Below are 23831 nucleotides of genomic sequence, written 5' to 3' on the forward strand. Positions count from 1 at the left end.
AAATGGGTGCTCGGACACCATTCCCTCCTTCAGGTTTTGTTATTTACAAACGTTGCATCACACAGGCTGGTGTGCTTCTTTCACGGGGACTTGAGGACTCACTTAGATGGCTGCTTGTTTTAAGACAAACCTTTAATCCCACTCGATGCTCGTCCTTCTGATGGGCACCATCTAGTTTCTTCACCACGCTTTGCTGCAGACCCATATCTTCATGAAGGTGAGCATCAAGCAGGACCAGCCGGGTCATAAAAACTAATTGTTCTTAGAATTAAATACTGGCCCCAAGTCCATTCATTTATCTGTGGTTTATATATGTCTCTGGTTCACTTTTAACACAGCATTATTTTATGATACAGAACATTATAAATCATCCCCCTGGGGCATGTTAATTCCATTGGTAGTGTCATTAATTTAGCCAATGTTAGAGAATTTAAAACATTGTTGAAAAAAGGAAACTGCACAAGTATAGGACAATTATGTACATGTACGTATGTACAAACATCATAAACTTTCTTAAAATTTTATTGGGTGCTCTTATAGCACAACTTTCTATAGTTCAACCACATCAAGCAGCATTGTACAATTGCTACCATAATTTCAAAACATTTTTTTTTCTTGATACCAGCTCTCTTTGTCCCCCCCACTACCCCACCATACCTCCTAGGAACACTTGTTTTTTTTTCCATATCTTACACAATCCAATATATCCATTAACATACAATTCTGTTATCCAATATCACTGAGTGGAGTTACACACTCCTAATTGACTGGACACTACACAAACAATGGGGGTTGGTGATAAGGTAAAACATTCATAAAAGCAAATTAATGACCAGTCTTCTTTTCAAAGTAGTCCTTATTTCTCTGTCATTTTACTATTAGAGAATGGGCTCAAATGAAGTCCTATACAAAAGGTTCTATGGCTGCAGTGGGGGCCCGTGTTCTGCCCTTTCAATTTCAGGTCCCCCCCCCCAACTTACTGTACCTCCAGGGATTGATCCCTCGAGCTTAGCAGAATGCAATTAAGACGCTGCTATAGAGAAGTCATCTCACTGCCATTGATTCTGACTCTGTGTCCCTATAGGACAGGGTAGAGCTGACCCTGTGGATCTCTAGGACTGTAACTCTACCAAAGTAGATAACCCTAGCTTTCTCCTGAAGAATGGCTGGTGGTTTCAAACTGCTGACCTTGTAGTTAGCAGCCAACACATAACCACCACAGCACCAAGGCTCCTTAGGCAAGTCAAGGTTTCTGTTCAATGTTCTTGTTAAGTGGAGAAAATGTTGGCCTAAGTACAGCCACCATTAACTGCTAGTTCATGGGCAGTGTGCATTTCAGAGTCAGCTGGTGTCCATAGGGAAATCTATTCTAAAGGTTGTGAGCGTTAGGAATCAGAAACTCAAACCTGGTTTATAAAGCCTAGTTTTGCCTAAAGGGTCCCCACCTGCAGGTAGCTGTGTGCCCATGGGCAAGTTTACTCATCTTCTTACACCTCTTGGCCAAGCAGTACACTGGGGTAATGATGATGCTCACCCCATCAAATTATTGAGGATCAAGGAGGACAATGCATGTGCAGTGTCCAGCATGGTGCTTCCCATGACTAGCCAAGGCCAGGCTCAGGTTCCAGCAAAAGGTTTGGGCGGAAGCACTGGAGCCACCTGCTGGTGTGACTTCAGCACTGCTTCACAAATCAACCAGGTTCCTGTGCTCTAAGCAACCCTGTGCTCTAAGCAACCCCGGAGCTGGCCCTGCTGCCCCTTTCATCCGACTCTGTTAGACCTGGTTGACTAAAGAAACAAATCCAGAGACACTCATATATGTCTAAGAGATAACTTTATATCCAGAAGTGATTATGCATCAACAAAACATCCCAGCCCAGGCTAGATCAAGTCCATTAAGTCCAATATTAGCCCATATGTCCAATGGTAGCCCATAAATTCCTCTTCAGACTCATGCAGCAAATGCAATGATGCTAAGGGCAGGAAGATCACAGGCCGATGGGTGGAAAGTCCTGTGGGTCCAGTGGTGGTGGAACCATCTCCACAGCGTGGCTCCATGTGGTTCGTCAACAGGAAGGTGAAGCAGACAGAGTGTGTCCCACCTCCACGGAGGAAGAGACAAAGTCCCAGAACCCTCATGAGAAGGCCACACCCACAAGGAGGGATCACCAGTCTGTGACCTGATTGACAGGCTAGACTCCACCCCTTCATTCTTATTCATCAAGTTGACATGAAATTGTGTAACTACCACACTAAACAATAGGTCGTTACTTTATATGGGGTCGCTAACAGCTTGGGTTTGTGGAAAATTTGGCAACAGTAAAAGTTTGCTGAATACACAACAAGCAGAAATTAATTCAAAATCAAACACTTGATGAATCCGAGGTGTTTCTGGCAGGGCTTACCCATTGCAAATTAAAAAGGGATAACGAGTGGGAAAAGTTTCAGCAACCCTGAATAGCGCTCTCGGCCACCCACGGTACAAATGTTTTCTACCTGCCCGGGCCAATACCCAATACCGCGCCACTCCCATGTGTCGCTAAAGCCACTCCAAGCTACACTTTCACATTTAAATTGCCACCCTCTGCTGTCTACAAGGGAGCTTCACAAAGCTCATGGGGAAATGCCGTTGTCTTTCATTCCCTTTTCCATGCACTTTGGAATCCCCATCCAATAGTTGGACAGCACAGCTCTGAAGCAGGGGGTCTCCCCCTTGGCTGTCCGTTAAATCCACATGGGGAACACTGAAGGCGCCCAAAGACAAGTTGATACTACAGATGAATGACACTAAAATCTCACTCATGTGCCTCCCCAGCATTGCCCATCGAGACCCTACAGCAATGGGGGGAGCACCTGGGGATCGACCTAGTGAAGTGTTGATTCTGCCAGAGATGCTCACATGCCTGTGCTGTTGGTCCCTGGACCACCCTTTGCCCTGCTGATCATTCACTCAAACACCCGAGCACGTACCGTGAGCCTGGGCACACACCAGTCACGCTCTGCAGCGTTCACATGCTACTTGAGGAGCAGGCTTGCAAGAAACTAAGAAAGCAGGGTCGTGGGGTAAGAGGTGTGTGACTACTTCAGCTTTGTCTTGCTGCCCTCGTGTCAGTCCCCACCCTTGGTGGCCTGACCCAGGTGTGCAGCCTAGAGCTCCGTTCCTCAGGGTTTTCAAGGCTGGGACCTTGAGGAAACAGATGGCTGGGCCTGTCTCCAAGGTGCCTCTGGCTGGGTCTGAACTGCCAACCTTTCAGTTTGTGGTCAAGCGAGTAACCATCTGTGCCACTGAGGAACTATACTTCAGCTTTAAAACGGAAAAAGCAGCCACCCCCCCAGCCCACTGCCATTCGGTCGATCCTTGCTCACAGTACAAAGTCAAACTGCTGCTGAGAGTGTTAGGTCATTACCTTTACACAAGCGGACAGCCTCATCGTTCTCCCTTGGAGAAAGCTAATGGATTTAAGCCACTGTCCTAACCCACTTATACAACCTGGAGCTTAATCCAGTGTACCACCAAGAATTCTTGAAGGCTTGGGAGGTGAAGATCTGGGGTAAGCATGCTCCACAGTGAGTGCCAGGTTCTCTGAGAAAAGGAACACGCTTGCAGAGTAACACACCGGGGGAGTAGCATCAGATGCAATCACAGGACCCGGATGGTAAACGATGGAGCTTAGATGTCATTCTACGGGGCAGTCTGCCATCTACAGTGGACGCAGAACAACCCTACACAGGGTTTCCGAGACACAGATTGTTACAGGAGTAGACAGTCTCATCTTCCATCAACCAAGGAGCTAATGGGTTGGAACCTGGACCTGGAGGCCTGGCAGTACCGTGCTCACAGGCAGCACCAGCCCGGCTCCACAGTATTTATATTTAAAAGATTACACACTGCTATTTTTTTCCTCCAAAACTTTCTAAAATGTTGAATGCTCACATTGGTCAAATCACTGAGTAGAAATGATGGCACCAAACTGATGTAGAACAGGAAGTTATAATTCCTGACATAGAATGTTTGATGGTTTCATTTTTAATGAATAAAAAATATACCAAACACTGCCATCAAGTCAGCTCTGACTTTCAGCGGCCCTACAGGACAGGGTAGAACTGCCCGTGTGGCTTTTTTCGAGACTGTCAATGTACGGGAGTCGAAAGCGCCATCTTTCTCCCGAATACAACATACGTCCACGGTAATAACAATGCACACACGACTCAAGATGCAAGTATGATGGGAAGGTCAACAAGCCATCACCGCTAATAGGTCCCACTACTGTCAGCCAGGCACAGCAGTTGTGTGCATCTGACAGACAAGCTCTTTAGGAAATTAAGCTGTCAGCTGTAAATAAAGACTACAGAGCGATGTCAAAGCATTAGAGCGCTTAAAAAATAACCTGTGACATTCCTGATAAGCCACTTCCCACCGACTCACAAATCCTTCTGTGAAAAAAGCAAAGTGTGTCACACTGCGGCATGCAGTAATTACATTCTACCTTCTTGACCATAAGCCAGTCAGTCCTCAGCGCCTCTCCTGGAGCTGGACAAGCTCACGGAGATTGCTCCAGAAGGTCAAGTTGTCAGCATTTCAGCACTCCTTCATGTAGCAGAGGACAAAGCTCACAGAACCAAACACAAGAGCTTCCATCTCTAAGTCAGTACTCAAAGCACGGGAAATCCCGCGCACCGCGCACGTCTCCCTCGCCGCAAGTCCACAGCTGCCTGGGAGCTGCACCACTACCCGCTCATCTGGCTGAGGCCAAGGGAGCTGGGGCTCAGGGCTGAATTTGTGAGTTTTCATGGCATTAGGGAGAAACTTTAACTAGCTGCTGGCAGCTGCCAGCTTCCCCTTTACCAGCTCTGTGACCTTTCCTCCTTCAAACCCCAAAAAGACAAAGGTGGATGTTCAAGAAAAACTGAGGATTCGTTTTTTTGCTGGGGGGTAAAACCAAACTCACAGACTTACACATTTCAGAGAACCTAGGGTGGAAAGATGGGTGGAAAACAGGCTTCCTCATTTCTGAAGTCTTTGCTGGATAGCATCAGTACACATTAGCTTTCACCAAAGAGCCTTAGCGGCGCTGTGGGTTCTGGAAAGAAAAGTGAGGTTGTGCCCTCCAAATAGATTCTAAAGCTTGAGAACCCTAAAGAGCAGTTCTCTTGTCTCATAGCGTTGCTGTGAATCAACATCAACTCAAGGGCAGTGGGCAGTGGAAGCGACTGCAGCTACAGAAATGAGAGGATCCCTGAATCTCTCCTGCTTTTCCTATCAAGCTCCCCGCCCTCACGCCTCTGAAATCCCTGGTCTCAGTTTGGCCTGCCTCCACATTCTGCCAGAGCTTTCCCTCAGCAGGACAGGAAAAAGGCAGTGGCAGAGAATGGGCCAGGTAAGCTCCTTTTGTATTGAAAGACCTGCCTATGTTTAGGGACTGCTTCCATCTGGGGGTCCCTGAAAATGCAAGCCAGAGATCAAGACTAAGCTTTTGCAAAGGAGTGCACCAAAATGAGACTGCACCGGTTTCTTCTGTCTAGCCATTAAAAAAAAAAACCTACCAGTACTTTGCCTCAACAATCTAGTCAGTCGGGCATCTTGGAATGCACATAAAAGGATGAATCGGATCCTGAAGTCAGGCAAGGAGAGCAGAAAGGGTGCCCTGGTGGCCTAGTGGTTACAGCACTTGGCTGCTAACCAAACCATTGGTGGTTCAAACCCACCAGCTTCTCTGCAGTAGAAACAGGAGGCAGGCTGCTGCCATAAAGATTTGCAGCCTTGAAACCCCATGGGCAGTTCAGCTCTGGTCCCGAGTCACAGAGAGTCTCAGCTGAGTAGACAGCAGTGGGTTTTGGTGACAGGCCACTGGGCACTGTCATTACCATCCCATTTCTGGAATCAGGCTTTATTCATTCCCAAGAAGCCCTGAGTGCTGGCTGAGAAGTGGCCTCCTCGGGATCCAGGTAACTTCCAGAAACCCTAGGATACGCACACCAAGATGACAGTAGTTACCTCTGGGAGGCAAGGCTACATGGGGACGGGGAGAAGCGGGTACTTCTTAGTTCTCAATTTTCAAAAGCAAATCAAAATAGAAAAAAAAAGGTCCCTGGAGAATTTAGTTAAATGATCTAATTTTTCCAAATGGGAAGGACTGGCCAGTGATTAAGTCAGCGTTTCCCAATGTGTTTTGTAGGTATGCTTAGTAACAAAAGAAGATCCGCTCATCAGGCACATTTGTGAAACACAGCAGTTACTGACATCCTGGAACAGACGTTGGGCCGGGCCAAGTTCGGTTCCAGCGTCAAGGAAGACAGGAGAAGAGCACAGGCTTGGGTCTGAAGTCTGTTCAACAACGTAGGTGACTTGAAAACTAAGACTTCTCCAAGGGTCCATTTCTCCACCCGACAAGCAGAAATCAGCACACCTTGGCTGTGAGTCCTAAACGAGAAGGCGGCAGCAGAGGGACAGGGAGCACCCAGTGTTGGCTCCCTCCACCCACTCTCTTTCAAGCAGCTACCTGAAACCTATCTGCTGCCAGGCACCTTCTGTTCACGTTGCCCCAGGATGCCCACCTGCCTTCTGCTGGCCTTGCTTGGTATCACACACGGGCCTTCAGTGCAAAGAGACACGAGGAAAGGCCGAACACCTAGCCGGCTACAATGCGTCCTTACACACAGGCACCAGCAGCAACCCTCCCCGAGTTCCGCTATCGGGCGAGAGGGCCATCACAAGTTTGTGGGAAAAGGGAATGAAAAGACACTGGAATCTCTCCCCGAGCTTTCTCCAGCCCCCTCGTCTATCAATAAACCACTCTCCCGACAGGCAGAGGCGGGAGGGGGCAGGTCAGCGCATGCATCGCTACTGCAGTCTGAGCAGCCAGTGACTGGAGCTCAAGGACAGTCACCGTGGAGCTGGGCTGGAGTCCACGGAGTCCAACTGCTGACGTGGCCAGAAATGTGGCTCGTTACCGCAATCGACACCCGCCCTTTTGTCCTTGCTGCCATGAAACGCCCCTCCTTCCGCCTGTGCTTTCAGGGTCAGCCCGCTCTCTCTCCTCCGGGAACCTTTACGATGTGAGCCGTGTTCTCCTCCTGCTGTCTGCTTACTGGCCACCCTGGATCCCCAAAGACAACCAATCATCTGTTAAAAAGGGTCGGACTGAAAGGATGAATGGTGTGGTTTATTTTCATTTCAGTGTATGACATCCGCATATAAAGACATTAGACACATATAAAGAAAGGCACCCTGTGGCCAGGAGAGCAAGCTGGAGGTGGAGAGCTGGCGGGAGACGTCCTCCGTCCCGGCAGAGGGGAAGCCCAGAGCTGACCGCGTGCGGCCAGCGGACATTCACGCTGGCTGGGGCCCATCTGTCACCAAGCCTCCACTCTGCCCCTACGGCCGGCTTCCTCAGTGGACAGTCCGTGGGCTGGTACCCCCCTCCGGAGCCCACCAGCTTACAAAGGAGCCAGAGGATTCACATCGGTGCTGGGTCACAGCCGAGGAAGACGTACAACCTCGTCCTTCCCTGTTCTCCAGGAGGAGGTTGCTGGCTCTCATAGATTTTAGGGGTGAAGAGAATCACTACTCTCTTGATTAATATCTAGAAGGCCCTCAGGCACCTCTCAGTCAGAAGAGGAGTGCGCGGGGAAGAGCAGCCGGAAGCGTCCTCGAATCACCCTGCATGCTCCGCTGCCCCGCCCGCCCGTCAGCGCACACGGCCACAGACAGGCTTCAGAAGGCAGACTCCACGTCGCCCATCTCCACACACACCGTCTTCAGCTGCGAATAATATTCCATTGTCACCCGACCATTTTCTCTGCCAAATCCTGCGGAAGAGAGAGGGCGGGTGGGAGCCATCACTGTGACAGTTGGAAAGTCACCATTATCTTCAAGGACAGGCAGGGGCTCATCTGGGCTGGGGAAGCAGAGAGCCTACAAACACGGGGACAATGTCTGCAATTCACAGACGAACAGTGAGCTGGGCTGGAGTAGAGCAACCCAGTGGCCTGGGGGACAGTGCAGCGGTCTCAGCACGTGTCAACCTGGGAAATGTTCAGACTTAGCTAGCACGGCTACGTGACGTGAGAGCAGTCTACAACAATCAGCCCAGCACCGTTAGAAGTTGGTGTTCACTTAAAACTTAACTCTCAGGTTAGGTATAAGATCAGCCTACTGTTTCCACTCCACCCACACTCGTGGGTGAGTCCCCGTGACTACTCAGAGCCCAAGAGGCTTTCCAATCACCAGTGGGTGAGGAAACCCCCTGCTTGCCCTTGCCTGTGCCCTCAGCCTGCGACTCAGGTAGCTTCCCCCAAGCATCCAGCTCCAGAGGTAGCGAGATGTCCACCTCCACTCAAAGGGTAAGACACACAATGGTCCTGCAAGGACGTGCTCTGTCTGCTGCCCTGCAGGGGGTCTGGTTGTCTGTCTCTCTTGGACCCCTGTGGGCAGGCATGCCTGGGCACGCTGCTTCAAAGACTCCGGTTTGGGGAAGATGAAGCTGGCCTGGCAGGTCCCACTAAGGCCTCTTGTCTCAGCTGCTCATTCTAAATCCACGTTTCCCCGCACCAAGGCTTAAATATAAATAAAGTGGCATCCTGGCTGCCACAATACATTTGCCTGTGTGTACGGCACCTCTGAGCGCCCGACAGGATGAGGGTGGCTAGTGTGGTTTGATTAGGCATGAAGAGATAACACCAAACACACCCTGTCCTGTGAACAGCCTCAATCTCACCAGTACCCAGCAGGGTTTACATGTGTGTCAACACTTTGGTGGGCATAAATATCTGCCAAAGAGCCTACCAGATGAGACTCCTAGAACAGAGCCTCTGAAAGTCTCAACCAGTTTTCAGCCTCAATAGAGAAAGCCGTGGGGACGGATGTGTACCACAGGCCACACACCAAAACCAGAGCCTTGAAGGAATAACGGTACTTCTGGTGTCTCAAGCCTGCTCCTGCCACACGCACACACACATGTGCCATGTCACAGAAGCATGTGTCTCACATGCACACATGTGCCATGTCACAGAAGCACATGTCTCGCTGCCTACCCAGGAAAATCTCCCGACACCCCATTCAGTGGAAGGATGATGACTACTGTAATTGCCTGGAACTGTTAGACGAAGGGATTTTTCATTAACTCAGCATCATAGAGAAAACAAATGCATAAAAGCTCACTGAGGTCACTTTAGAGACATTTGCCCCAATCTGCGTCTAAAAAGCCCTCAGAGGATGCTGAGGAACCAGCCCCTGGACGACGGGTGAGCTCGGCCTCGAGGGAGAGTCGTTCTAGCACAAGAGGGGCCTGCTGAGCTGTGTCCCAGCAGTTTCCAAGCTGTCTAAGAGTCCTGGGACGGAAGGGCGGGGAGAGATGTCTGGCTTTCACTCCAGGAACTGATGCGTGGGTCTAGGGACAAACCAAGAACCGGTCTATTTCCTCGGCCCCTGTGAGGCAGACGGGTTTGGGATCACTAATCTTCCCAAACGGCATCGCGCCCAGTATCCCCAGAGGCCCGGTCGGCTCTCGCGTGTGCCAGATTCTCCGGATCCTCACCTGACTTCTTATATCCGCCAAAGGGCAGCTCCACCGGGCTGACGTTGTAGTTGTTGATGAAGCACATTCCAGCCTGGAGCTCGGCCACCACCCGGTGGGCCCGCTGGACGTCCCTGCGAAGGAAACAAAAGCATCGCTCGCTCGTTTCTTAGGCTACCACCCTCACGGGGAGCACCAGGCTGTTCCTTTCAAGGGTCCCCAAACCCAGCCCCACTCTCGTTCCTACAAAATCCATTTTAAAATCTTAATCGTCCTGGCAAATCAGACATGGGTTTGGGTTTGACGGTCTCTCCCAAAGGGCATCAGTCAAGGCAGTAGCGCAACACACACAGCAAAGGCGGCCCTGGAAGTGCACAGTCTCTCCAGCAAGCAGAGTCGGGGCACAGGCACAAGAAGGACGCTGGCCCCCACACAAAGAAGACCCCAAGCAGATCAGAGAGCTAACATGTACATGCTGAAATGACAAACCCCTCCAGAGAAAGCAGAGGAAGTCCTCAGGACCTTGGGTCAGGCAATGTTATCTTCGCCGTGACACCCAAAGCACGGTAGACACAGAAAAATCTATTTCATCCCCTAGACATGTAAATCAAAACCACAGTGAGCTCCCACTTCACTCCCAGTCCAACCCTGCGCCGCCCAATCCGTGCCACCTCGCGGCGAGCCCACAGGACGGAGTGGAATGCCCCTGTGGAGTGTGCAAAGCCGTAAATCTGTACGGACACATCATGTCCCATCTTCCCCCAAGGAGCTTCTGGTGAACTTCAATTGTCAAAGCCTTTCCGTTACGAGCTAAGCCCTTTACCGGGCCCCCTTCGCAGCCAGCAGGATGGCCGAATGAAACACAGCCACAACTCATGGTACGGATGTGGTATAGTGGCTGTGATGATATTCAACACCACTGAACTGTGCCTTGTAAATGGAAAAACTCAGAAATCCGTGAATTTCCCCAGTAACGCTGTTAAGAAATAAAAGTGCAGCAACTCTGAGTTTGTCTCATTTGTAAATGGACTGGGCACTAGGACGGCAAAGCTGAGCCAGCGCTGAAACTTAACTCACTCATGCCCCATCAAACACAGCTTCTCTGCCACGTATTTTGAGAAGACTGCCCAGCACTCATTTATTTAAAAAACTTTAATCAATCATTTCATTGGGAGTTCTTTCAGATATCTTAACATTCCATAATTCAATTACATCAAGCATAAGTGTTCAATTGCTACCACAATCAGTTTTAAAACAGTTTCTTTCTTCTTGAACTCTTTGATATCAGCTCCCCTTTAACCCCTCCCTGCCCCACCCTGTCCCCCAGGAACCCTTATTATTCTTATTACATATTATTATTGTTGTTGTTTTTTGCCATGTCATACCTTCTAACATATCTAATCACCTACACTGCTGTTTTATGCTCCCCTTGAGTGGGGTTATACAATCACCCCTTCTCCCCCCTTCCTGTATCCTCAGGGGACCATTATTCCCGTTACTGTTTCTGAAGGGTTATCTATCTTGGCTTTTATGCATCAAACAATCTTAATTGTACAAATGAATGTACACAGATCTAACAAGATTAATGAGGTAAAACAAAGACCATAATAGTAAGGTAGAGGAAATATTAAAGAACTAGAGGATAGTTATGTTTCATCGGTGCTATTCCACACCCTGGATTTATCATCCCTTCCAGGTGGCCCTGCTGAGAGAGACTGTCCAATTATCGTACAGCTGGGTTTGGGTCTCCACTCTGCCCATGCTCCTTCTCATCAATTCAGTTGCTTGTTTTTAAACTTCTGATACTTCATCCCATCGACACCTCATGATCACACAGGCTGGTGTGCTTCTTATATGTGGGCTTTGTTGCTTCCCTGCTAGATGGCCACTTGTTTAACTTCAAGCCTTTAAGACCCCAGACGCTATATCTCTTAATAGCCAAACTGCCCAGTATTTATCCGCTCCATATAGATCAGAGCATTAAATGCTTATGCAGTGAACCAATGAAATGGTTACAGTTTCCAGCAGCAAAGTTTAAAGCTCAGCTTAAAGTCAATACAGTAAGGTTCTCTGACCAACCAGGACCAACTTAACCTGAAGCACACCGTGGATGCTGGTTGCTGATATACCTTCTGTTGCCCTGGAGGAGCAGGGGGCTAAGCATAGGGCTGCTACCCATAGAGCCACTCCACGGGAGAAAGGTGAGGCTCTCTGCTCCCATAAAGATGTACCGTCTCAGAAACCCTAAGGCACATCCCACCCAATCCCTCTGGGTCGCCGAGTCGGAATCAACTCAATGGGGTGGGTTAAAATCCTAAGTGACAGGCTCAGACCCACTGGGAGTCTCAGCAGATACTGCAGTCCCACTCTCCAGAGCTGCTTGGCCGCCGGGGCCCACGTACCTGGTAAAGACGCCAGCTGCTAGTCCAAAAGGGGTATCGTTGGCTCTCTCCAGAACCTCAGCTTCGGTGTCAAACGATAAAACGGACATCACGGGCCCAAAGATCTCTTGTTTCACACAGGTCATGTCATCGCTGCAATTAGCTGTAAACATGAGGATTGAGACCAAACTTAGCCAACGACAGAATCGTCCCCGCACTTGAAAATGTGCCATCGGACTGTTCATGGTCAACAGGGGAAAGACACCCTGCTTTAAAAAACTCTGTATGACCTTGGCAGTTTGAGCCTAAATTGCAACATCCTTCTGCATGACAATTTAACAGTTTAGATTAGAGGGGTAGCCTTTGGTGCTAGAATTATAAATTTACTTTTTTAATCCATCATAAGGAAGTAGTTAACGAAGTGAAAAAAGAACTACAATATTCATCACAACACTATTTATAACAGTGAAAACTGGGAGCCACAAACCAAACATCCCAAGTAGAAGATGTGATCACATGAACTATATATATTTACACACACACAAAGTATAGATATCTCCTAATGATGAACTTTGATGAAGCTTCTAAACATAAAATTTTACAAGAGTATTTAATGAAGAAATGCTCATGATAAAATGATCTCTGAAAAAGATAGAAATTGTACAGAGCATCATCCTAATTTTCTTTGTAAATGCTTTATCTACATGTGGCCAATAATGTTCTCGCTGTGCTTTCTCACACTTGTTCCAAGTTCTGGTGATGACTGTGACGAGATTAGAAACAATTTCCTTAAAAAAAAGAATGAAAAGAAAATATAGCATGAGAACATAAACTTAGAATTAAGCGAGGGGCAGTGGGAGAAGAGAGGCTGTCTGGGACACTGAGAGGCCGTTCTACCCTGTCCCTGTCCTGCAGGCTCGCTGCAAGTCACATCGCCTCAAGGGCAGGGTGTATGCTTTACCTGGGGGAGGGGGAGTAATGTTTAAAGGTAGTTTATCACAGTCTAATTCTTTGAAAAGTAGTAGTCCGCATATAAGCTTTAGAGAAGTCATTGCTCACAACAGTTCATCAGTTAGTGCTTCCAGAGAGCAGTTGACTTCCTTCCCTGAGTTGCTAATGCAGCCTGAGTTTGTGTGCACCGAGTTCTACGCTGAAGAGTCAAAAGATACGTGGGGAGAAAGAGCAGCTGTCATGTAAGAAAAAGGTCCTGAGTGAACCATGACCCTCACAACGATGGTCGTAGTCACCCTTAGGCACTCCAGTCCCCTAAGCTTAAGTGAACAACTTAAAGGTCCTGACACTGGAGTCACCCTCGCCCCTATAAACTTGACTGTATACTATAAATGAACTTGGGGCTTAGTGACATGCACTACTGGTTAGGCCCCACTCCTAATGGTTCTGCTCAGGGCTCTGGAGAAGTCAATAGGAGCCTGCCTTTTTAAACATGGAAGACAGTGGACCTCCGAGTAGGCTTTGAGAATCACTGGGTTCAAGTTCGGTAGTGTGCTCCCTGTTGTTTGTCTAGGTCCATAGCTTTTTATAAAATAACCCTTTTTCCCCCTAGTTGTAAAATACATTGTTCTCTGAAGACAACTGTGATATTCAAAAATGTACAAATAATAAAAATGTTCTTTAATCTTAGCATCCAGAGAAATCGACTATCAACATTATAGTGTATGTTTCTTTTTGCTATGCATATTATTTTATTTTTAAGACTATGGGTAAAAATATGCATACTATTGTATAACTTATACATTACAAGTTAACAATTACAGTTAACAAACTTGCCTTGTGCGTTAAATATTCTCTGAATAACTGCAAGCTAGTCTATGAACTTTTAAACATGAGTGGGTCGTTTTTTTTTTGCACGGCTTAAAGATTAAACTGCACCAACTGTCAAGTATTTGAAAACTGGCATCACTTATCAGCTTCAGGGGCAAAGGCCAGTTTACTAATCTTCAAGATAAGGCATAAAGCATTATACAGCATAATTCAATCTATGTACAAAAGGCCTTCAAAAAGTTCATGGAGAAGTGGAATGAAAAGATAATGAGCCCTTCCAGGCAGGGACGACCTCCCCACGTGATCGTGCCTCTACAAGGGGTCTCCGTCCCCCTCTCCTGGAGAAGAAGAGAGGAGCCACAAGAAGTGCCTGGTGCAGAGCCCCAATTCCTACTGCACGGATGTCAAGCGCCCACCCAGGCTGCTATAAAATCACCCGTCTCCAGCCATGCACAAACAGTCGTCTTGTGTGCTAGCTGCTCCACGGTCCTCTGTCAGCCTAGAGGAGGGAAAGCAAGACTTGCAGAGGGATGCAGACGGCAGCAGTGCTGAAAAGACCCTGAATCGAGACGAGTGGGAGCCATCCCAAAAAGCCCATTCCGGATACAAAATAAATAAGTAACAATGATACTTTTTTCCCATCAACTTTTTCAAGTTCCTTTGTATCTGTTCATAAGTCTGCAAAATGAATTATTTCTATAGAATTACTAACATACATTGAAAAAATATAAAGAAAAGTAGGGCAAAGATTAAAATATTTGCATAATGGCTACTTATGAGGCAGGAGGGAAATGGATGGGCTTGATTAGAGTAGGATAGCAGTATAAAATTGTTCAAAGCAACAATTTTAAAATTGAAAGGAAGTGCTAAACGTGATAAACTTACATAACTTTTTAAAAAGTTAATTATATCATCTGGAAAATTGGTTGTGCCACTGCCATCCAGTCTATATAGGCTTTATGAAACTATAGCTCTATACAGAAGCAGACAGCCTCATCTTCCTCCCTGGGAGTGGTTTGAGGGTTTGAACCACCAACCTTGAGGTTAACAGGCTGTCCCATAGCACCACCAGGGTTCCTATTATTACGTGTAAGGACCTATAATCCAAATGAAATACAGTCTTCATCACCTTTCTTGAGAAAGCCTGTTATTCTTTAAAAAAAATACACTTCCAATTTTTCGAACTCCTAGCTTCCAGAGCAACAGGTGTACCCCATTACAGGGCCAGGCAAACTACCATGTGTGGTACAGGAGCGGTGCACAGAGGGCTTCAAGGTAAGAGAGCACGCCCGCTTCCCATCTGGGGTGCTGGGAACACAGTGTGGGGCACCTCATACATGCTTGTTAAGTATTCCTTTGTAGCCACTCAGTATTTAATTCACAACACTTGAAACCAAACAAGAGGGCTTACTTAATACACAAGGTCTCATGTAATAGCCATCCTTTAATTTGGGATCTTCAGGCACGTACAGGTCTCCACCACATAACACTTTCGCACCCTGTCAAAAAAAACAAAATATTGCACATTTTATATTAAACACAGAGTCCCAGCATCTATTCCTGAACACACACACACTTAGCCACTTCATGGCAAGAGCAGAGTATAACACTGCCCCGGGTACTGGTGGCAAATGGGTATCAATATTGATAAAGGAAAACAGTACTCTAAGCCTTCCCCACCTCTTGCTTCTCACCTGCTCCCTTGCCAGTTTAACAAACCCTAGGACGCGCTCCAGATGTGCTTGGTTGATGAGGGGACCCATCCTTGTGTCTTCCAGAAGAGGATCTCCAATTTTTATCTTTTGGGTCTGTTTCACCACTTCCTCTGTAAATTTACCAAGAATTTCCTTTTGTACAAATACTCTTGTGCCATTACAGCAAACCTAAAGGGCAGACAGAAGCTTATAAACATATAAAAGGAAAAAGGGAAAACTTTTTAAAAATCCCAAACCTCTAAATTTTGACACTACCCTTTTTTCAGAAATATTTCCATTCCTACAATCTGTCCCATACTAGAGAGGTCAACACCAGACAACAGGAGATAAAGCGCCCCATCACATAAACCAGGTCCTTTCAATGAAGGCGATTAACAAACGCCAGTGGACTGCCTCCCATTTCTCACGAGCGCTCCCTCTGGCTCGATATTGTAAGGATGGAGGAGAGTCGGGAGACAGAAAATGAAGCAGAAAGAGAAAGACTTGAACCAAATCCTTCACAGCGTATGTCTCTAAAATCACCAATAATGGCTATTTAGATTCTCCCAGAAGTGAGGATCTCACTTCAAATGTGTTCAAGCCGTGTCCAAGCAGCAGACAAGCAGAGAAAGCCCAGAAACAGGCCCAGGCATCCCCGGAAAATCAGTTTATAACAAAGGGGCCCTCAAGCACCTGGAGCAAAGATGAACTAAGTAAATGATTATAAGCTACATCACTCATCCCATACAGAAGAATAACTTCTCGGAACCTAAATATAAACTATGGAGCCACGCAGGTGAGCTCCTCTAGAAATTGCTCCACTTCACCTCACTCTTGGTGCCGGGAAGGTTTCCTAACTATTACTCAAAATCCAAATGCAGTGAAAGAAATGAAAAGTGAGTAAATTTGACTACATATTAAACAAAAATCTTTTGCATGGCAAAAAATCATCTTAAACAAAACTAAGACATACTTTACCAAATATGAGAAAAAAATTTTTAACTGGAGAGAAAGATCCAAAGTCCAATAGAAAAACACACAAAAATTATGAACAAACAATTCACATACAAACACGTTTCCTTAAACCTAGGACAGAGGTTCAGTCCATGCACAAGTGCAGGACTGCGTTGTTGAGTACGCGGAGAGGCTCTATCTGACTCCCAGGGAAAGGGCAGACCTGGGGCAGCGTGGTGGGTGGTGGGTTACTCGCTGGGCTATCCCCTTGCAGCACTACTGTCAGCGGTCTGGGCTGTCCCCTGCAGCACGCCCCTTCACCTCAGTAAGAAGAGTCACCAAAGCACAAGCAATGCCACACGGCATCCCGGCCTGGCTCCAGAGTGAGGGGAGATGTTGGCTGTTCTCTTTTGGCAAAAAGACATTTGCACAAGAGTCGTAAAAGGACATTTGAACCAACACGATAGATGAATCATAGTACTGATCAATGTTGATGTACTGATTTTACTAAGTGTGCTGTGCTAATGCAAGAAAGTAGACACTAAAAGAAATACATGCTGAAGTATTTAGTGGTTAGAGGCCTCCGCCTGCAACTGACCCTCAAGCAGTTCAGGAAGTAAAAATGCATGTGCATGTACAAATGAAGAGGATCTGCAGTGTGGTAAAATGTTCCCGTCCGGGGAATTTGGGTCACTGTGTCGGGATCCACTCGGTGGCAGTGAGTTGGGTTTGGGTTGGGTCAAAAGTAAGCAGGTCTTATTTATACTGTGTTGTGCAACCTTTCTGTAAGTCTGAAATTACTTTTAATAAAAACTTGTAGGGGGTCCAGGATCCTATGAAAACTACCCGAGACAGACACAGACCTCGCCCTGTGTGAGGAAGTTGGCCATCAACGCCCCCTTCACGGCATTCTCCATATCACAATCGGCGAAGATGATGAGCGGCGATTTGCCTCCCAGTTCCAAGGTGACAGGTGTGATGCCTTTTGCCGACATTTCCATGATCTTACGGAGCAAGGGCAGAGAACGCAGATTAAGTGAAATGCAAATCAGACGACTTGGTGGGTCAACCAGACTGGAAACCTACGGATTCCTCTGGAACTCTATGCAGCCTGCAGCCTATTCTGTCAAAAACCATGACCCGTCATCCAGTTAAAATACCCCTTTGGGAAAGCGGAAGACACCCACAGAGCTGCTCTCAACAGTCTGAAAATGGGAGTTCATTTACAAAATCCTGCCGATCCACATGACTATCAAAAGGAAACCATCTTTGCTATTACTGTCATTAAGTTTATGGCTAGCAGAGGTCAGAGTAGATACAAGAATGATTTTTTTATTTGTCCTCGTTTAATAGATTTCTCTATAACAAAATTTTCATAACACTATAGATACCCTTCTTAAACAGGTCTCTTTTTAGTCTTTTTATTGGTGGCTCATACAGCTCTTATCACAATACATACATACGTCCATTATGTCAAGCACATTTGTTGCCATCATTTTCAAAACATTGTCTTTCTACTTGAGCCCTTTGTATCAGCTCATTTTTTTCTCCTCCCTCCCACTTTTGTGAACCCTTGATAATTTATAAATTATTATTTCTTCATGTTTTACACTGACCATGTTCTCCTCCACCCACTTTTCTGTTGTCTGTCCCCCAGGAAGGGGTCATATGTAGATCATTGTGATCGGTTTCCCTCCTTCTCCCCCTACCTTCCCCTTACCCTCCTAGTATCGCTACTCTCATTATTGATCGAGGGGTCTGTCCTCGATTGCCTGTGTTTCCAGCTCTTACCTGTACTCGTGTACATGCTCTGGTCTAGCTGGATTTGTACGGTAGAACTGGGACATGATAGGGAGAGGGAGGAAACATTAAAGCACTAAAGGAAAGTTGTATGTTTCTTCAGTGCTATACTGCACACCCTGACTGGCTCATCTCTTCCTTGTGATCCTTGTGTAAGGGGATGTCCATTTGTCTACAGATGGACCTTGGGTCTTCACTCTGCACTCCCCCTCATTCACATTGATATGATTTTCTTGCTCTGAGTCTTTGATGCCTACTACATGATCCCATCGACCCCTCATGATCATACAGGCTGGAGTGCTTCTTCCCTGTGGACTTTGTTGCTTCTCAGCCAGATGGCCGCTTGCTTGTCTTCAAGCCTTTAAGACCCCAGACATTATAATTTTTGATAGCTGAGCACCATCAGCTTTCTTCACCACATTTGCTTATGCACCCATTTTGTCTTCAGCGATCATGTCAGGAAGGTAAGCATCATGGAATGCCAGGTTATTAGAACAAAGTGTTCTTGCATTGAGAAAGCACTTGAGTAGAGGTCCAATGTCCATCTGCTACCTTGATACTTAACATATAAACATATATACATAGATCTATTTCCCAATCGTTATATATAAATATATTTACATATGTACATGCCTGTATTTAGCCCTTTATAAATGCCCTTTGCCTCCTAGTTCTTTCCTCCATTTCCTTTTACTTTCCTTCAAGAATGAATCTTAAATAAACTAAGGAAATACCCTTTCTTAGGAGAGGGCTGCTGTATATTAGTGATGTCACCAAGCAAGACAGGCCCTCTCATAACATAAGCAGGAAAGGACAACTTCTACCTCACCCAACCCAACCCCACCCTCACTTGATGCAAATCTACTGTCCTAAACACCCCGATGTGCTCCCTCTGCACTGTTTCAACTTCAAACCTTTGCCCAATAACACCTCCTGCCTCCTTCCCAATGCAGGCTAGCAAAAACCCAAAGATACGCCTTCAAAATAGCCTGTGGATGGGGCTGTGTCCTATGCTGAGAGCCATTAGGCTCATCAATATTGGTTGGATCTTCACCTTTGCGCCAGTGGGAACGCTTCCAGTGAAGGACACTTTGGCCACATCAGGATGCTGGCACAGAAACTGGCCGGTGGCAGCGCCTCCTTGCACCACATTGAAGAGCCCTGGAGGCACGCCGGCTTCAGTGTAGATTTCAGCCAGCAGCAACGTGGACACGGGCGTGAAGGGAGATGGCTTGAAGACCATGGCGTTACCTGCATAAGCCCCAGACACAAACGAGAACAGACTTACCAAAAAAAGCCTTGTGATCATTTAAGGTCAGGACTAGAGGATGATTCAAGGAAGAGTCCATCTGTGCTCTGCTTCCTCAATGTTCCACCAGGAATCGTACCAATAGTTAAGCCCAGCTGGTTCTCATCTTGGTTTGTCTCAGCACACAGATCCTGCATACTGGCCCAGCGTCAAGCCCTGTACCTTCCACTCACACATGCATGATCTCATTTCACACTCAAACAGCACTGGGGACCAGGGCTGAGTAGTCTCCTTTTACAAAAGTTGAAAATGAAGACCAGATGGATTAATTGGATGATGGTCGCAAAGCTAATGCCTGAATTCTGACATTTCTACTCCATCACAGCTGTCACTCACATAGCAATCGCTAAAAAAAACACAAAGCAGCAATAGACAAAAACTGCATTTCAATAAAATAGTCTGATAAGGCCTTTTATCTTAACATTATAGTTTTTTCTAAGACCTGTCTTCTTATCTGTGGTAAAGTAAAATTACTTGGAATATCTTTTTTTTTTTCATACTTTTAGTGGGGGCTCTTACATCTCTTATCACAATCCATACATTCCTCCAATGTGTCAAGCACATTTGCACATACACCACCATCATCATTTTCAAAGCATTCTCTTCCCACTTGAGCCCCTGATATCAGCTCCCCATTTCTTCCCCCTCCCTGGCCTGCCCTCCCTCATGAGCCCTTGATAAGTTATAGATTATTTTTTCCATATTTTACATCACCCTCCATTGCCCCTCACCCACTTTTCCATTATTCATCCCCCTGGGAGGGGGTTCTAGATTGACCCTTCTGGTCGATTTCCCCTTTCTCCCCGCACCCTCCTCTAATCCTCCTGTTACCTCTACTCTCCTTGTTGGCCCTGAGGAGTATATCTATCCTGGATTCCCTGTGTTGCGGGCTCTTATCTGTAGCAGTGTGCCTGCTCTGGTCTAATCCAATTTGTAAGGTAGAATTGAGGACATGATAGTGGGGTGAAGGAAGCACCAAAGAGCTAGAGGAAAGTTGTGTGTTTCATTGGTGCTATACTGCACCTTGACTGGCTCATCTCTTCCCTATCACCCCTCTGTGAGGGGTTGTCCAATTGTCTACAGATGGGCACTGGGTCTCTAATCCATGACCACCACCCCCCATTCACCTTAGGAATGGTTTTATTCTGCGTTGTAGATGCCTGATAGCTGATCCCCTCATGATCACAAAGGCTGGTGTGGTTCTTCCATGTGGGCTTTGTTGCTTCTCAGCTAGATGGCTGCTTGTTTATCTTCAAGCCTTTAAATACCCCAGATTTTATATCTTTTGATAGCCGGGCACCATCAGCTTTCTTCACCACATTTGTTTATGCACCCATTTTGTCTTCAGCAATTGTGTTGGGAAGGTGAGCATCACAGAATGCCACATTGTTAGAACAAAGTGTTCTTGTGGTGAGGGAGGACATGAGTTGAGGCCCAATGTCCATCTGCAAAACCTTAATTCTTAACATATAGATATGAGTACATATTCCCCTATCATTATATATCTATTTACATACGTACATGTCTGTATTTAAGCCTCTAATAATGTCCTTTGTCTTGTGGTTCTTTCCTCTATTTCCTTTCACTTTCCTCTTGTCCCACCATCATGTTCGGCCTTCATTCGAGTTTAGTAAGTTCCCACTGCTACATTGACCTTGATTAAGCCCCACGAGGCATCCTACACCCTTCTCTCCATTGATTTCATTTCACTTGCTGTTCCCTTGTCCCTGGGTTGGTAGCCCCCACTTCCTTTCTCCCACCTCCCCTTCTTCCGTTTCCCCCCAGAACCATTGTTCCCATTTTTTTTTCATCTCCGAATGGTTCTTCCTGTCTATCTTATCTAGATAGACATGCAGATACATTAATAAGTGCAAAAACCAGGCGAAGCCAAATAAAACAACAAAGGGAATCAAAACCAACATAGTAACAACAGCAGAAAGCAAGAACAAAATAACAACAACAAAAAGAAAGCCACTGACACAAATGGAAAAGCCATAAGTAGTTCCAGGTCTGTTTGTTGGCAGGATATCTCTTCTATCCATGTCTTTTCAACTCCCACCCAATGGCTGTGTGGCATGAGCCATGCAAATAGGGAGTGTGAAACACTACTAGAAGGGATTTGTGGGTATAAGAAGGGCATTTCAGAAGCAGAAAGAGAAATTCCAGGACCACCAAAGAAGAATCACCACCAGCAGAGTCCATCTGAGACCTCTGCCTAAAGTGGCAGAGGCCAAGACCCGAGGGATCAGAAGTGTGGCACGAAGACCATGGGGCAGAGCCATGCAGAGAGAACAGAGGGGCTATGCCCCTATGCCCTGCGACTGAAGCAGTGAGGTGGAGTAGCAGGCAGGCACCGTGACCCACAGAGGCACAAGCCAAGGGACCACATGACTGAGAGGCCAGAAAGAGAGAAAGAGAGAGACTGACTGCTTGTCAAGAGACGTGGTGCTGTGGACTAGTAACTATCTCCTTACTGTTTACTGATCATGACTTGGGGCCACCTGTTAGCTTCCCTAATAAGCCCCCATCAGTGTGAGTACTGCCCGTGAGCTCTATGTGGCCATGGCCGATGAACCCTCCGAACCAGCAGAGAATGAATGGTTGGTGTCAGGATCGGTAAGAAGAAGGGAGTGTGGAGGCATGTCTGATCCCTGCCTCGTGGCAATAGGCCTTGGGCGGGTATGGAGATGTTTGGAAGAGGTCAAGTGTAGCCTCCGTGCCATTTTCACACTGTCCTACAGATTCCCTTTTTAATTCGTGTGAGAAAACTGCTGGCAGTCACTCAAGCCAAAGCGGCCCCGGTGGATGGATGGATGCCCTCTTGAGCATTCCTCTTACGATACAAACGAAGGAGCGGTTTCTTCTCTGCTTCCTAAATCCAGTCAAACTCCTGAGTGCTCTGTGTAATGTAGACATCCGTGGTCCAGGGAGAAATAGAACTTGGTAATAGACCAGATCCAATTCAATTGAAAGTAAAAGTAAGATGTCTAATGACAAAAGAAAAGTTTTTCTTTTCCAAATACAAGAATAGATTGATGCATAAAAAGGGGAACAGTGAAAAGAAAGAAAGAAAGAAAGAAAGAAAGAAAGAAAGAAAGAAAGAAAGAAAGAAAGAAAGAAAGAAAGAAAGAAAGAAAGAAAGAGGAACAGTACAGACATGATCTGGGTGTGTGACCTAAATGATAAGCTTCTTATGGGGCATGGCCACACAGGACTGGAACCAGGTCCTCGGAATCTGTGTATACCCTGAGCAGGTCCTGCCTGTTTTGGGGGGTGAGTGTACAGGTGAGGGCAGAGAATGGAGGGAGAACAGATGGCTGGAAGTTGAGGAATAAGTCTTTCTTACCACAAGCTAAAGCTGGAGCGGACTTCCAACTGGCAATCTGAAAAGGGTAGTTCCAGGCGCCTATGCCCACACATATCCCGAGAGGTTCTCTCCTGGTATAGCCAAAGGACCCTCCTGGGAGCTGGATGTGTTCACCTAAGGGGCAAGCAAGAGTGTAAAGAGTGCAGTCCTGTTCTCCCCAGTTTCCCCAACGCCTGTGCTTACCTTGCACTCCCGTTAGACCAGGCTCCTCTCTGGCCCGGTAGAGTGGGCCTGCTCGTTTCCATTCTGTTCATTCCAGCCATCTGTGCACCGGCCTCCCCACTGTCTCTTCACAGAGAAGCCTGCCTATCCCTCAAACCCATGCTCATCCAACTTAATTTGATTCTCTGAAGATGGATGGAAGCTATATTAGATGACTTAATAAATCAAAGAGACAAATTACCAAACTAATTTAAAAATAAACAGAAAATCAGAGTAGGCCTATAACAAATAAAGACTAAATAATAAAAACTTCTCACAAAGAAACCCCAGTGCCAGCAAGCTGCGTGGGTGAATTACACCACACATTTAACAAACCGTCACCAAGTCCTTCTCAAATACTTATTAAAATATATAAGAGGAGGGAATGTTTCCTAAGTAGTCCCTGATTTCCGCGAGGCTAGCATTACCTGACACCAAATCCAGACAAAGACAATGACAAGAAAACTGCACATCATTATCTCTAATGACTATTAGTGTAAACTAACACCCTTAGCCCAATACTAGCCAACCAGAGGCCTATTACAAGAACCATCATACACCATGACAAAGTGAGATTTATCCCCAGAAGGAAAGGTTGGGTTTAAAAACCTGAAAATCAATTAATGAAAACATGTTTGAAGTAGTTGGCTTACAAACTTTCATAGGTAGGGGAATATATTCATAGGATTATAGGATTAAGGTGTAGGTGTTTGTGTTAGACAGGGTTCTCTAGAGAGAGAAAACCAAATTACTGATAATTTAATATATTTATTTATAAAGATAATTAGATATATAACAAGAAATGAACTGTTAAATCATATACAGATA

The 23831-nt window shown here is 46.4% G+C and overlaps 1 protein-coding gene across 1 annotated transcript in view; it reads right to left on the reverse strand.

Annotated features, from left to right (window-relative positions):
* Window positions 1–7142: 7142 nt before the first annotated feature.
* Window positions 7143–23831, reverse strand: part of ALDH9A1 (aldehyde dehydrogenase 9 family member A1) — a 37996-nt gene continuing 21307 nt past the window's right edge. Inside the window, exons 3-10 of the mRNA XM_004706760.2 lie at window positions 22782–22916; window positions 19181–19377; window positions 17190–17330; window positions 15373–15561; window positions 15090–15177; window positions 11918–12059; window positions 9537–9649; window positions 7143–7809 (exon numbers count right to left, since the gene is read on the reverse strand). Coding sequence (XP_004706817.1) covers window positions 7715–7809; window positions 9537–9649; window positions 11918–12059; window positions 15090–15177; window positions 15373–15561; window positions 17190–17330; window positions 19181–19377; window positions 22782–22916 — 1100 coding nt within the window. The 3' untranslated portion in view covers window positions 7143–7714. The remainder of the gene's footprint in view (window positions 7810–9536; window positions 9650–11917; window positions 12060–15089; window positions 15178–15372; window positions 15562–17189; window positions 17331–19180; window positions 19378–22781; window positions 22917–23831) is intronic.

Source organism: Echinops telfairi, unplaced genomic scaffold (assembly GCF_000313985.2).
Source record: "Echinops telfairi isolate 266 unplaced genomic scaffold, ASM31398v2 ScPeMD7_7424;HRSCAF=8462, whole genome shotgun sequence".
NCBI classification, from domain to species: Eukaryota; Metazoa; Chordata; class Mammalia; order Afrosoricida; family Tenrecidae; genus Echinops; species Echinops telfairi.